At 52.6% G+C, this 14,703-nt stretch overlaps 6 protein-coding genes across 6 annotated transcripts; 3 read left to right on the forward strand and 3 right to left on the reverse strand.

Moving 5' to 3' along the window:
- Positions 1-650: 650 nt before the first annotated feature.
- On the reverse strand, positions 651-3,566 carry NEUTE1DRAFT_126784 (uncharacterized protein; the record flags this gene model as incomplete). The annotated part of the gene is made up of 1 exon (XM_009858784.1): positions 651-3,566. One exon carries the CDS (start codon positions 3,564-3,566, stop codon positions 732-734), a length of 2,835 nt encoding a protein of 944 aa, XP_009857086.1.
- Positions 3,567-3,895: 329 nt separating this feature from the next.
- NEUTE1DRAFT_74122 (uncharacterized protein) lies at positions 3,896-5,449 on the reverse strand (the record flags this gene model as incomplete). The annotated part of the gene is made up of 3 exons (XM_009858785.1): positions 3,896-4,128; positions 4,190-4,822; positions 4,882-5,449. 3 exons carry the CDS (start codon positions 5,366-5,368, stop codon positions 4,025-4,027), a joined length of 1,224 nt encoding a protein of 407 aa, XP_009857087.1.
- Positions 5,450-5,757: 308 nt separating this feature from the next.
- NEUTE1DRAFT_133863 (ribulose-phosphate 3-epimerase) lies at positions 5,758-7,192 on the forward strand (the record flags this gene model as incomplete). Its single annotated transcript, XM_009858786.1, has 3 exons — positions 5,758-6,065; positions 6,137-6,509; positions 6,649-7,192. The coding sequence occupies 3 exons, from the start codon at positions 5,950-5,952 to the stop codon at positions 6,913-6,915; spliced, it is 756 nt and encodes a 251-aa protein (XP_009857088.1).
- Positions 7,193-7,823: 631 nt separating this feature from the next.
- NEUTE1DRAFT_74127 (uncharacterized protein) lies at positions 7,824-10,003 on the forward strand (the record flags this gene model as incomplete). Its single annotated transcript, XM_009858787.1, has 2 exons — positions 7,824-7,947; positions 8,017-10,003. The coding sequence occupies 2 exons, from the start codon at positions 7,869-7,871 to the stop codon at positions 9,927-9,929; spliced, it is 1,992 nt and encodes a 663-aa protein (XP_009857089.1).
- A 1,013-nt stretch (positions 10,004-11,016) lies between these two features.
- NEUTE1DRAFT_74131 (uncharacterized protein) lies at positions 11,017-12,693 on the forward strand (the record flags this gene model as incomplete). The annotated part of the gene is made up of 2 exons (XM_009858788.1): positions 11,017-11,623; positions 11,966-12,693. The coding sequence occupies 2 exons, from the start codon at positions 11,318-11,320 to the stop codon at positions 12,371-12,373; spliced, it is 714 nt and encodes a 237-aa protein (XP_009857090.1).
- On the reverse strand, positions 12,673-14,146 carry NEUTE1DRAFT_133866 (uncharacterized protein; the record flags this gene model as incomplete). The annotated part of the gene is made up of 2 exons (XM_009858789.1): positions 12,673-13,793; positions 13,886-14,146. The coding sequence occupies 2 exons, from the start codon at positions 14,093-14,095 to the stop codon at positions 12,744-12,746; spliced, it is 1,260 nt and encodes a 419-aa protein (XP_009857091.1).
- Positions 14,147-14,703: the final 557 nt, after the last annotated feature.

Raw genomic sequence — 14,703 nt, forward strand, 5'->3', positions numbered from 1 at the left:
AGAAAAAAAGAGCAAAAAGTAGACAAAAATATGATTCGAAGTCTGGATGTCCAGATGGGTTCCAAAGATTAGGGTATTGGAGTATTTTGGGCCAACTCACGGTCACATCCGGTAAAAGGCAGGAGATGAGTTCGTATGAGCAGGCCCACTCCAGCAGTTCAGCGTCTGACAGTTGACTTATGTACCTTGTAGTCAGAAACTACCACCAGCCCAATGTTGCCACCCCAACCACAACAACCACGAGGTGCAATCGTTCACCTTGTACGGCTCGTGCACCGCTTGGAGTTCCAATCGCAGTGATGATGCAAAATATGACAATTGGCGCTGAAGTTCTAAGATCTAGTATTGTTGGAGGGGTCAAAGAAATGTGGTACTGGGATAACTGACCTGAACATACAATTTACGGATCTGTGAAAAGACAGTTGTTTGTTGTCTTATTATCTAGGCTCTCCTCTATTATGTACTGTTCTCGTACTTCAACTGCTTTTTTGCTGTTTAGCAAGATTTATCGAATCGAAACGGACACAATTTTACAGTACCCTGCACATCATACTCGGAATATAGTTTACTGGACGTGGTCGTCTCATTGTCATCTATTCCCGTGTAGTACCATCTCTGCCAAAATTCTTGATTCTAGATCCCTTTCTGTGACGTATAACGTCCTAAGTACATTGAAGCCTAATGGACCCTTGAACTCTTGGTCGCTAGTAACGGCCATGCCCGCCCATCAATCAATCCTCGATATCATCATCACTCAGCACCAAGCTCTGAATCCCACCCAGCTCCGTCGCCTCCTGCTCCTGTCCATTACCATGCACCCTACTGGCAGTAGCCCGGCTGAGGATCGCACCTAGCCCTCTCTTGTCCCGCCCGGGGATCATCGCTTCCTCCACAGGCTTATCCGTAGTCCAACTCTCAGTCACCCCTGCCTCCTCCGCTCCTACAGCTTCGTCTTCGTCCAAATCCTCGGTTGCGGGAGGTCCAATGCCATGGAAGGACACGATCTTGTCTAGGTCCCGGATACGCATGGAACCGAACGAGCAGCGTCGACCGCGAGCAATGTGTGCCATGTAAGGGAGACGCTCGAGGACCATTTCTTGTCGAGCGGCGGAGCCGAGCGAGAGGAGAGGGGGCGCGGAACTACTTGACGCGGTGGTCGGCGCTTGCGTGGCTGGCTGGGGTCTTTGTGTGCTAGCCCAATCTCTTACGCTGTTGACGTTCGGGTTCGCTGTCGAGGATGGCCTTTGGAACGCCGATGCACCGCTGGTCAAATTCATAGTTGTGCCGCCGCTATGCGATAATGTCATGCCGTCCTCGCCCTTCAGCATCTTGGTAGCCCACGTGTCCACACAACCTTCCAATTCCTCCTTGGCCCTCCACAGCTTGAGATAAGCCGGGTAGAACATTTTGAAAGCGTCTCCTCCCCCACGACCTGACGTTGGGTGCGTCTGCCGTTTAACAGGCGACGGCAAGGAGAACAATAGGCCGCGAACGGCGACCTGGAATGCCATTTCATCCTGCCGGAGTATATGGCTACCCGAGTCCTTACCGCCGTAATTTCCGCCGGCGAATGCTCCCTTTCCGCCAAAAAAAATGTCCCAGGAGGGACAGAGAAGGTCGGCTTCGGACAGGTAGTCGAGACATCCATTCATGTAATCTAAGGAAGAATTGGGATCGAGAGGACTACTTTCGCACGACAGGGCGTAATTTTCGTGTAAGGCCGCAATGAAGGTCTGGGTGTCAGTACCCAGTTCATCGATTAGCGTGTCAACAGCAACTTCGGATTTCTTCGGCCTGGACAAGTGTGACAGGTAGCCTGGTAATGTCTCCGCTTTTGCTTCTTCAGACCCCAAGGGAAACGGCTTTTCAGCCCTTTTGTTGTATACGACTTTTCCAACCGCGTGGAAGATACCCAGGGTTGCCTCTCGCTGAGATATTAGCTCAAGGCTTTCTTGCTCACCCTTGGTCAGCGCTGCATCCTTTGATCCTTTTTTCGTCTTCGTGAAAGCAATCTTGGATCCCCAGTCGGCGTCATCGTCGCCCTTAACACAAAGGAACTCTAGCGATGCAATAGCATTTCGGATGTCCCCAATCTCTCCAAGACGTTTAAGCACCAGTGGTCCAGGGGTCATTCGGCGGCCCGACCTTCGGGCTTCCTTCTTCACTACCAGCTCTAAAGCTTTAGCGAGGAGAGATGGCGCAATGGGGTTGAATTCGATGACACCTGTCCCAGGGTGTCGCAATATCTCGGGACCTAGTAATCGATGTGCAGTAAAGCTGTCGGCGGAAGCAGACGTTGTGGTAAGCAAGGTCTCAGATATTACCATTACTATTGGAACAATTGAGTCCGCGGGTGGTGTCTGCCCAAAGGGTGTAAGTGCTGGGGTGTTAGCCGCCAAGAACTCATAAATTGTGTTCCTGAAGTTGGTCAAGGCGGTGGATGATCGCATGAAGGTATTGGGAAATTCTTCAATTAGGATTACCCTTCGGCCCTGATTTGATGTGTTGGTGGTGGGCGCCAGTGCCGGCAGAGGTGAGTCTCCTTCCAGGTCCAGCTGTCCAAACTTCCGGCCTCTTCCCAAGAACTCTTCGAACTGCGAAGACGCAGACTGGTATCCCTGAGGAACACCGTATGAACTTGCTGGGTTTCTCCATTCAAGAACTTCGCATCGCATATCCTCGGCTAGCAGTTTCAGAGTGGTCGTTTTGCCCGTGCCAGCAGCGCCCTTCAGCACCAGGAGGCGCTGCCTCATCCGGCCAGCAATAACATCCTCCAGCCATTTCCGCACATCTCCCACTTTCCTTTTGTGTACCGCCAGCTCCTCCAGGTTTGTTGGGGCGAATCGTTCGGACCACGGTCGAGAATCGTCATCGGTCGGCGGAGGTGGGGCAACCACTGGCCTAGCTGGTCTGGATTGCTTCAAGAAGCGCTGACCCGTGGTTGAACTTAGCGTACTAGTCTGGGTACTGAACAACGAGCTCCCTTGGGAGGTGCCCTGGGAGTTGTCTTTGAAGCGCCTGTGAGCTTGCAGTCCAACCAAGCTGGATGCTGCCGTCTTGGACAGAGCGATGTCGTCATCAGACTCGCTGATGATATCCTCAAGGAAATCGCTAATATCCTTGCTGCTCACGCCCGATGCCGCAGATGCTTGACTCCTTTCCGTTTGCTTCGAGAATAGAACCTTGAGGTCCCCATTCCTCCCATTTTCCTCAGTTCTGAGTTTCTTCTGTGCCCTCGTCCGTGACTTGATCGGGCTTGCGCTTGGGCTTCCGGAAGCAGCTTTTGGCAGTCGGTTCCGGAGGGTGGCAGACGATGCAGCTGGAGGTTGAGATCTTGTCGAAGCGCGTGTAGTTCTCGTAGTGGCTCTCACAGGACTTGAAGAATCCGGTATTACTTCTAGGCGGTCGTTGTCGTCTGGCTTGGCGGACTTGCTCGCGACGGGGGACGCGATGAGGAAGCGATTCAGGGTGTTTTGATTGTTTTGACTCGTCTGCTTCTTCTCGTCTTCTTCGGCGTCAGAGTCGTCGACAATGGTCCGTTTGCGTCGCTTTGCAGCCGGCGCCATTGCAAGTTTCGCAGGTGCGTGCGACACAGCATTGGTCACATTGCACGGTGGGGTATAACGAGAGGAGGTGTATGAGAGCAGCGGTTGTTGAAGTGACGAAGTCTCAGACTACCTGTAAACAAGAAAAATCATCATAGAGGCAATGGCGATAGGCGGCACTTTGCTACCGCGACCTTCATGGCACGTCCCAGGCCCGGATTTCCAGCGCAAACGTACAGTTTACAGGGATAATGTACAGTTACACCGGGTACAACCCTAACCCTTTTTCATGTGAGCCACCCAGCACTCTCTCGAACCTTGAGACTTGTGTGAAAACAGAATGCCTTCCCAACCACTGACTCATTTATTAGGATTTCATCATCAACAGTGTGGCCGTGATTTTAAGAGCATTGCTAATATACAGAGAATACAGCACTGGAGTTAACCATCGCCGAACCCCACACCCAGAGACCTCCAAACTACCACCATCCCTCGAAATCATCCGCAAACCGAACCGCAGCTGCGAGGAACCGGTCATGGACATCACCCCAAGTCTTTGCCGCCTCTCTGATTGACCGGATGGCTGTTGAGTTCTTGTGTTAGTAAAGCGATCGGAACCAGAAAGTGTCAAGAAGGCAACCAACCTTTCACATAATGAGCATCCTTCGCAAACCGACCGTTCAGCGCCTTGTCCTCAACATAATTCCAGCTCCTACCCTTCAGGTCCTGAGGGATGTAATCCGGGTCAACCTTGGGGCGGAGCACAGCAATGTACGCCGCCAGGGTAAGAAGCCACCATTGCCTCACGAGGTTGATGTGAAACTTGACTGGTACGAAGGGCAGCAACACTCGAACGGCATGGCTCGTTGTCAATACGTGGACGAGGAAGAAGTTGTAAGAATGCGTCCCGGGTGGAACAGATGCAACCAGGAGCTCAATGGCCGCCTCCTGGGACTCGCGGAATTGCTCGACGGGATTGGCCAGTTCCCAAGCGTTCCAGTATTCCAAAACCAGTGGCTCGGCCTTCTCAAAGAGTGCGTCGACGTTCTCGAATTTGGCCTCGTCAAATAGGCCGTCAAAACGGCTGTCGTTCGCTAGCTTGGTCAGGAGCTCAGAGGGCGATGTGGAGGAGATGGTCGACTTGGTGGTGTACGATGAGTCGTCGATGTACTTGTGCAAGTAATTGTGTGTGGATGATGCCAAGCTTAGAGCTTCGATGGCAAGTTCTCTGTTATCGAACTCATAGGCATAGCCCAAGTGGATGAGAGGATGGCCAACTACATCACTTGGTCAGCAGCATGAATCATAATTTTGCAGCTCGAAATCAAGTACTTACGACTGGAAATAAGACCATTGATCAATGGCTGCTTGCCCCCAAACATGAACTCCTCAATAACCTGCTTCCAGTCATACTTGTACTTCATAACCATCATGTCCTCAAAGAAGTCAACATAGGCTCTCTGATACCGTCTGTCACCTAAGTTATCCCTCCAATCTGCCTCAGAGACCTCAGAAGGCGAGTCCTTCCATGGTTCCAACGTCTTGGACTCTTCCTCATAGATGTCATACAGCTGCGGTGCCTGGGCGCCCAGTTCATATGATGAGCAGAGGATATGTGCCATATGGTTGTCATATTGCAGGTCATGGTACAAGATGGAATGGTTCACGTGGTTAGCCCGTAAGAGGTGCTTGAGTGTCCGCGGCCGCTTGTCTGCGTCGGTCTCGATATTTTGGACTTTGATGGGAGCAACGTCGATGGCTCTGGGCGCCTCACCACCAACCAGCCTGTTGACCAGGGGAACGTATGAAAGAAAACCCGCCATGTGATGTGCCTGTTGTTTTCTGTCTACTATTTCGATGGGAGATTGATTGCGAAACGGAATGTTAGGTTGGTGTAGATGAACAAAAAAACGCCACTGCAATCACATGGAGACTGGAAGCTCAATCATGACCGGAAGCTCTCAGGCGATATGAGACACCCCGGCGCTGGATACATAGCAATTTTTGTTGGGAGCCTTTCAGTTGGGATTCCACTGATGTCAACGGCAGCTGGGCCTGTCGGTTAACCCCATTCGACAGCCAGCTGCCAGTCACCTTGCTGGCTTCCCCGCTGTCGTCATTGCCAGGCTCTTCAATCCCCACTTTCGCTCCGTTTAAGCTCCACCGTTGTCGGGACAGAACCGGCCGGGTCGGCGAACCACCATGCCCCTCTTCCGCCATGTGGATGTGGAAAGGGGGACCCATCCGTCATCGGGACCCTCAGATCCATCATCTACATATCCCGTCCCGTCCCGCTAGGTCAAGGTAGGGATAGACCGAATTGGCAGAGTCATCCATCTCAAACCGCGATATCGTATCATTTGATCAACATCACACTCCTCAACACGAAATCCACACATTCACAATGGCGCCTAAAGCAATCATTGCACCCTCCATTCTGTCGGCCGACTTTGCCAACCTCGGCCATGACTGCTCTAAGACAATCAGCCAGGGCGCCGACTGGCTCCATGTCGATATCATGTAAGAAAGCTGATCGTAGTTCATCGCCCCCTCACCATGAGAAAAGAACCTCAACTAACACCAAACACAAGGGATGGCCACTTCGTCCCCAACCTAACGTGGGGCCCTCCCATCGTCGCCAAGATTCGCGGCCACGTTGAGAAGCCAACCGAGGCCTACGGCAAGGGCACCTTCGACTGCCACATGATGATTGCCGAGCCCAAGAAATGGGTCAAGGAGTTTAAGAAGGCAGGTTGCGATCTGTACTGCTTCCACTATGAGGCCGCCTTCTCGACGGCCGCCGAGTCGCCCGAGGCCAAGTCGGACAAGAAGACCAACCCCAAGGAGCTGATCAAGTACATCCACGACCAGGGCATGCTTGCGGGTATTGCCCTTAAGCCCGCAACTTCTGTTGATGTCCTCTGGGAGATCTTGGAGTCCGAGGACCCCAAGGAGAGACCGGATGTAAGTTTACTCATGCCCTTACCCCTTACCTAATGATGGTCTATCTTCCAATGTTGGACAGGCTTGGCGTGAAGAGTGAAGACCATGGAGAGTCAAGGGAGAAGGAGAAAGGCACATACTAAACACCCCTGTTTGGCAGATGGTCCTCATCATGACAGTGGAGCCTGGCTTCGGTGGACAGAAGTTCATGGCTTCCGAACTGCCCAAGGTTCAAGAGCTCAGGAAGCGGTATCCCGAGCTGAACATTGAAGTCGACGGCGGCCTTGGACCCAGCACCATCGACCAGGCGGCGGACGCAGGTGCGAACGTCATCGTAGCCGGAAGCGCCGTCTTCGGGGCCCAGGATCCTTCTGAGGTCATTGCGCTACTTCGTGAGGCTGTCGAGAAGAGGAACGGCAAGCTATAAGAGAGATAGTAGTAACCTGAGGAAATATGGAAGGGGAGCGAGTGGGGGAACGTACTCGCCGGGTCTAAAAGCGCCTTCTTTCTCCATGGCTTGCATCTGACGAGTAGACGCTGCTCCTTCACCTTGCAGTTCAGTGTATTAATATCACTGGCCCTTCCCCCACAATCCGCGATCTTCTCTACCTTATGTGGCTCGACTGTGGATGCTCAGGAATGTAGATTAGGTTGCATATGCTCATCATTGGAATATTTGGCCAATTCAAAGAATTTCATGTACTGAGAATCAGAGAAGCCTGTCTCTCAAGCCTTATACGATGTCGCCCATTCAAACGATGCACAAAAACCTGAAATACAACAGACGCAATCAGACCCGAGAGATGAGAACAGCTACTCCCTTCTTGCCAGTCTAAAGGTCGGTTCCGTAGATGACACCTACACCTTTAGTAGCATTTTGCACTGTTCAGAGACGTGTGAGACCATCTATTGCTCAAGTCAAGACGAACTGTCCCGGAGTTTTTCAAAGCTCCTGTTTGTTTAGAAAAAAGAGAAAAAAAAAAAAAATTTGTTTCCAATGTGAATTGCTCTTTAGAAGCGGAATATAAAGAGCATTTCTAGTGAGGAGTTGTACATACTGGGCCACTTTAGGTGCTGTAGCCAAGGTACCTCTAGGTACGCACGCGTCGTTATCGATTAGCCAAATCATGCGATACTTGGCGATCCCTGCCTTTCTGACCACTTTTTCGTGGGGAAAGAGGATCCGACATGCAGCGGCGGAGACAAAATTTTTGGCAAGCCTGCTCCACTCTAGTGGTTCGATAAGAGCTGCGATAACTTATGTATCAGCCCACGGCACCTTCCTGGCCATCGTTTTTCTCCTGCTGCATTTGCACTTGCACATTGTCTTTTCAATCACAGCTCGAAATTTGTGCAGACCAGCCAATCGACCTACTCAAGATGGTGAAGAGAAAGGCAGAGAATCAGGCACGGTCTGACAGCAAGAAGTCGGCCAAGAACCTGAAGAAATCGAAGAACAGTAATGCGTCCATTGGCCCCCATGCTCGCCCGGGTTCCAGTTGTGGCTGACCTGCATCACCGCACACAGCTCTCTCCCCGGAAGACACCAAGGCCCGTTTTCGCAAGGGGCTCTTCGACCAGTCCGTCCTTAACGAGTACACGCAGGAGTATGCTTCCTCGACCCCTTACAAGCACGCCGTTATCAACGAGCTAGTCGACGACTCCCTCCTCCGCAAGGTCCGCGACGAAATCAAGGACAATGTCTCTTTCACTCCCAAGGAGACCGACATCTACAAGATCCACCAAAGCGGTGACCTCGCAAATCTCGACGGTCTCGACGACGATGCCCTGTCCAAGCTGCCCTCTCTTCTCGCCCTTCGCGACGCTCTCTACTCGGAGACCTTCCGCAACTATGTTTCCCACATCACCGACTGCGGTCCCTTGAGTGGACGTAAGACGGATATGGCCATCAATGTCTATACCCCGGGCTGCTACCTGTTGTGCCACGACGACGTCATTGGTTCCCGCAAGGTCAGCTACATCCTCTACTTGACGGATCCCGATACCCCTTGGAAACCCGAGTGGGGTGGTGCCTTGCGTCTCTTCCCCGTCGAGGACCGTGAGGGCAAGGACGGCGAGATTGCCAAGACACCGCTCCCAGACCCGGTCAAGGTTATCCCACCGGCATGGAATCAGTTGTCCTTCTTTGCTGTCCAACCCGGAGAATCTTTCCACGACGTCGAGGAGGTATACCATGCTTCCAAGGAGGAGCTGGAAAAGCAGGGTGGCCGCATCCGTATGGCTATCAGCGGATGGTTTCATATCCCTCAAATCGGCGAGGATGGCTATGTCGAGGGCGCAGAGGAAAAGGCTGCCCACAAGAGTGGTTTGATGCAACTGCAGGGCAACCCAGATCAGTACGACCGCCCAGTTGCGAAGCCCGTGCAGGTGGAGAAGGAGTCGAGCAACGAGGATGAAGAAAACACGTTCGACGAAGCCGACTTGGAGTTTCTCTTAAAGTACCTCGCCCCTACCTACTTGACCCCCGACACGATCGAAAACATTGCCGACCAATTCGAGGAGCAGTTCAGCATCACCTTATCCGACATTTTGCATCCTAAGTTTGCTGCCAAGATCAAGGAATATGTCGAGGCCCAGGAGGCCAAGAAACTTCCTGAGGGTAGCGAGGAGATCGAGAAGTCTGGTGCTTGGAAGGTGGCTCGCCCGCCCCACAAGCACCGCTTCTTGTATCTGCAGCCAGGCGAGGGAAATGCCCCCGACTCGCCCATCAAGGAGTTGCTGGATGTTCTGCTGCCATCCAGGCAGTTCCGTCTGTGGTTGCAGATGGCAACAAGGTCCACTATTGAAGGCCATGATCTCCTTGCTAGGCGGTTCCGTCATGGTAAGGATTATACTCTTGCCACCGGGCATGATGGCAAAGCTCGTCTGGAGCTCAACATCGGCCTAACACCTACCGATGGATGGGGTGATGTCGAGGATGAGGATGAGGACGAAGAGGAGGAGGAAGAGTCGGAAGAGGAGGAGGCTAAGGGCAAGGGCAAGGGCAAGGGTAAAGCCACCTCTAACGGCAGCTCTAAGGGCAAGGGCAAGGCTGTTGATAAGAATGAAAAGGCCGAGGAGGAAACAGTGGAAGTCGGCGGCCACGAAGTGTATATGGCCGGTGACGATGACGAGGACGAGGATGCGGCCATCTACAAGAGCAGCGAGGACGACGACAACATTCTCTTCTTCCAGGCGGCTGCTTGGAACAAGATGACACTGGTGCTCCGTGATAGCGGGACACTGCGCTTCGTCAAGTATGTTAGCCGCACTGCTAAGGGTGACCGATGGGACGTTAGCGGCAGTTACGAGATTGAGGAACAGGATGAGGACCCCGATGCGGAGGAGTTGGCTGCAGGAGCTGAGGACGACGAGGCAGGCTCGGAAGACGATGAGTTCAACGGCTTCTCGGATGATCCGGATGGCACCGGTTCCGATTAGATGTCAGCACCTAAAAGTACATGTAAGATATGAAAGATACCCGGCAATACAAGGTGACATAAGACAATTGTGGCTTCACTACGACAATCCGTATTCGGGATGGTTCAACTACGTCAGCTCAGCCTTCTCGAGTTGCGCCGGATTCGCGAGGAGGTAGTTGATCTAAACTTTGAGATTTAACCGCTTAACCGGCAAGTTGTCCTGATGTACACGATCAAGATGAGGGTTCTGAATCGTCAAAAGGCGGTATTATAACATGGCGACTTCTTTAACTTGTGCAATCAAATCCTACACAGTACACTAGTTGCTACACTGCGTATTTTGCCGAGGTGAAAGTTCTCGAGTTGGGAAAAAGGATAACGTCATCACCATATCTCCACATCAATGACCTTCCATGACACTGGGAGCCCCGCACAATGCGATCGCACTAGGATGACTCGGAGCATCAAAGGGACCATCTTGTCGAATGCCGTATGTCGTTTGTTATAACAACTCTCAAGGTTAGAACTCTTCCACAGATTAATGCATCACCACTTTTAGCGTATACATAGGTACAACTAAACAAGGTGCTTGTACATACATACCTAGGTACCCAATTGGCACCAACCAATCAACGATACACAAGCGGGCACTTTTGTGCGCCACCCCGGAGCACAATTTAAAAGCGGGGCGGGGGGACCAACGGCTCAATGCAATTCCCCTTTTTGGCTCTTCAGCAGTATCCGCATGTGGATGACAAGCTGTATGGCTGCCATGGCACAGGCACAGTGTCGCTAAAGTGTCCCTGAAGGCTGCAGGTCAGCTACTGCAGTCTGTGCAGCTGGCAAACTAAAACGGCACAAGAGTGCCCCGCTGTGCCACTCTTTGGCGCCGTCGTCCAATGGAAATGTCACTATGTAATGGCCGCGAAGGTCCCTTTCGGCCAGACCGTCTTTGAGGACAATTGCGGACCATTGAGAAGCTGGAGAGAGTGGCTTGGGAGTGGGAACCACCTGTCCGAGGGAAAGGGACGGGACTCGAGTGAATAGGGATGTTCGCTGCCCTTGATTTGCTTTTGTCCGATTTCATCTGATTTATCCTTCCATTTATACATCTAGAATTCCCATCCATTGCACCTTCCATCGCATCTTTAGCTCTGAAGAGAAAAGTCGGCACAAAAACTCGGACGAATCCACCGCCCATTGCCTATCTTTCTTCCCACACCTGGACCTTAATCGCAAACCAGATATTGGACCGCCCAGTGTCTACAACACAAAGCGGCATCATTCGAGTTTCATATAGTCCCATACTTGTCTTTACTACGATTATTTCTGGACCCCGTCACGCCTTAACGTTGCATACCGGTCCGACTTGACTCCTCCAACGGCGAATAAACAAACTCCTCCACCATGCCAATTCGGAATCCCTTTGCGCGCCGACTTGGCGTTGCCGTGACCCAGGACGAGAACGTCCGCCCCGGTTCCGACGCTGGTAATACCGACCTTGCCCATGCCGGCTTCGAGAGGGTAAACACGGTCGGTTTTAGAGCCTCGTCGGCCTTCAACATCCGCAGCAACAAGAAGGGTCAAGATACTGGCGATTACAAGATGAGTGGTATGACAAACCAGGCCCCTATCAACCAACCCCAACACCGCCTTAACCCCTCTAGACCATCGTCAATGCCAGTAGAAAGCGCCATCATGCTAACTCGTCTTGTTGGTCTCAGTGGTCAATGACAGTGGTGTATACTTGCCGGTATGAAATGAAATCCCCATGTGGCATGGCTTAGAGAAACAATCCAAGCACAGACATCTGACAGGGGTAATTACAGCCGTCTCCCGTCGAGAAAGAAGCAATTTGGCCCAGGAAATACCTGTCGCGCAACTCTACCGAAACAAAGACTGCTGTTCCTGAGATTGAACACTTTTCCATCTCGAGAGAGTCCTTTGACTCCTATAGGAGGTCTTTTGTATGTTTCCGACGCATCCATCCTGCTTTCAGGCCCATGATCGCCGTACACAAATGATGGCTGACCTTGATACACTTCCCACTTTTAGGACATATCTGCAAAGAGCCCCGTATCTCCCACCGCCGGCGAATTCACTTTCGCACCGCGCCAGAGTCTCGATTCTGCTAGGTTCCCACGCACGCCGCGACAGTCGGTTTTCAGTGAGCATCGTTTCAGGCGGGACTTCTCTACTCCGGAAGAGAGCTTCGAAGAAGTCGGCCTCAACGACGACAAGCAACAGGCCCAGCCGGCCAAGAAGCGCGGCTTCTTCTCCAAGTTTGGTTCCGATGCCCCTGAAAACGCCACCCCGCTGAAAGAGAAGGAGAACGGGCAAGCCATGTCGCGATTCCTCCCCGGCCGGAAGCGGGGACAGAGCGGACAGGGGGCAGAGCTTATGCCTGTCGCTGACCGACCATCCACTGCCACCGCCTTGCAAGAACAGGAGGTGCAGTCATGATTTATGTCCAAAGTAAAATTCTCTTTCTCTTCTTTTCGGCTTACCAAATTGGGATGCGGATAATGCCGGGTTTGGCATGTCCAGGCTTTACGTACATGTCAACCTGTGGGCTCTCGGCTGGTGGACTGCTTAATGAAGTCACGCACAATATTAGATCGCACAACTAGACGGACGTCACTCCCTCATGGAGGATGACGCAGGATATGGGATTCTGGCTTTTGGGCGTTTTTGGGTAATGAGGATATTGCTCTTATGACACAGTATATACAGACATGATGGACAAAACTACAACTTAATGAATCGAGTAATTATTACATCTTGCACTTCCTGGCATATATATTTTAGATCATCACTCGTAGTATCTTGGTATTTACTGCGCCTTTGGATCCTTCTTCAACGCCTCAAGGCCCTGAATAAGATCGTCCCTAAGGTCATCCCAGCTCTCGACGCCAACGCTTACACGCAACAGCCTCTTGTCAATATCCAAGTCGCTCATGGCACGCCACTCGATCAAGCTCTCAACGCCACCCAAGCTAGTAGCATGGTGGAACAAGTGCAACTTGCTGGGCAACCTCTTAGCCTGCTGCTCCGACTTGAGATATATGGAAAACACCGGTCCGAAGCCACCAGGCATCTGCTTCCGCAGCCAGCTGCCCTCCTCCTTAGCCTCGGGCTGCTGTGAAGCATGCTGGATCCTCGTCACGAACTCGCTCACCAGGCTGCCCTCCTTCGCCTTCTCCTCCACCAACCAATCCACCAGCTTCTGCGCGCTCTCCGCCTGCCTCTTGATGCGCAGCTCAAACGTCCGTAGGCTGCGCACCCCCAGCCAGCCCTCCAAGCTCCCCAGCACTGCGCCCAAGTGCAGCCTCTCCTCCAACAGCGCCGGTAGCCATTCCTGAGCCTTGTCTGGCCGGAACGCCAGCACGCCGCACAACAGGTCGCTGTGTCCGCCAAAGTACTTGGTGCCGCTGTGCATGACAATGTCCACGCCCAACTGGAACGGGTCCTGCAGGGGCGGGGGAGCGAAGGTGGCGTCCACGGTCAAGTAGCAACCCAGCTCGTCGGCTTTGCGCCGGTAATAAGCTAGGTCGCGGGCTTCGCCGGTGGGATTGAGGGGCGTCTCAACGTGGATAACGTCGCCCGGTTGAAGCTTGGCGAGGTCGGCGTCGGACTCGAGTTCGAGTTTTTCCAGTCCGTTCAGCTTCTTCATGAGTTTGAGAATGCCGTGGCAGCCGTGGTAGCCGCCGCCGATGGCGACGCGCTTGGGGTTCAGGAAGACGATCATGGCGTGGAAGGCAGAGAGGCCAGAGGCGTAGGTGAGGGCGGGGGCACCCAGGAGGGAGGTTAGGATGGCCTCGAGACGCGTGGAGTTGGGGGCCGAGTCCCGGGAGTAGATGTGGGAGTCAAAGGGAGCATTGGGCTGTGTTTTTGTTGTGTGTTAGTGCGATTCTGAGATTGAGGATCTTTTTCAATGTTTGACGAGAAGGTGAGGAGAGAAAGTAAGAGGCATACGTTGAGGTTTTCCCATGGCTTCAAGTCGTCTGGGTTCTCGGCATAGCGAAAGGTGGTGGACACGTGCATGGGAGGCGCAACGGCTTGGTGGTTGTTGATGTAGTCGTCGGCGTGAACCGAAAGAGAAGCCATCGACAGCTCCTTGTTAGGGAAAGCCGCGGCGAGCTTTTTGGGGCCGTCAAGGACGGGGTTTCCGGTTGGGGAAGACATCTTGATGGTGTTGGTTACTTGTTGAACTGAAATGCACAGCTTGGTGAAAGTCAGGACCTTGATTGGAGTACTGAAACTCTGTTCTATCAACCTATTTATATGAACCTACACAGCTGAGATGGTGTTATCGCCAAGTCGACCCGATGAAGAAAGTGGAATCATGTCGCCATAAGGAAGCATGGAGACTCCCAGGTCTGAACTAGTAGCCTTACTCGCCTAATGCGCCCTTGGATATATCCACTCTTCTCGCCGTGGTCGAATGCCCGTTGGGTATTGGCGCGGGGTGACTCCATTGTTGACACAGGTCTCCTCAGTTTGTCATCGCAAGGGCGCGATGGGACCCATCGGATGCGCGTCGGATGGGGTCAGCAACTTCCTAGCTGAATTTGGGGCCCGTTCGGCACGTTAACGAAAGCTTTGACCATTGGGAGAGTGGTACAAGAAAATGCGTACTAGAATACACTCAGCACTGTGATGGCGTTCAGATATCGCAAGAAAGATCTCATCCGTCACCAAGCCATTTGGTCAGCCGTGCCAGCCCTAACCAAGTGCATCAAACCAAAAAGGTCAAAGTCAGAACGGCGCAGCTCCTATCTGGCGGCCAGAAT

This window comes from Neurospora tetrasperma (assembly GCF_000213175.1).
Source record: "Neurospora tetrasperma FGSC 2508 unplaced genomic scaffold NEUTE1scaffold_81, whole genome shotgun sequence".
Taxonomy (NCBI): domain Eukaryota; kingdom Fungi; phylum Ascomycota; class Sordariomycetes; order Sordariales; family Sordariaceae; genus Neurospora; species Neurospora tetrasperma.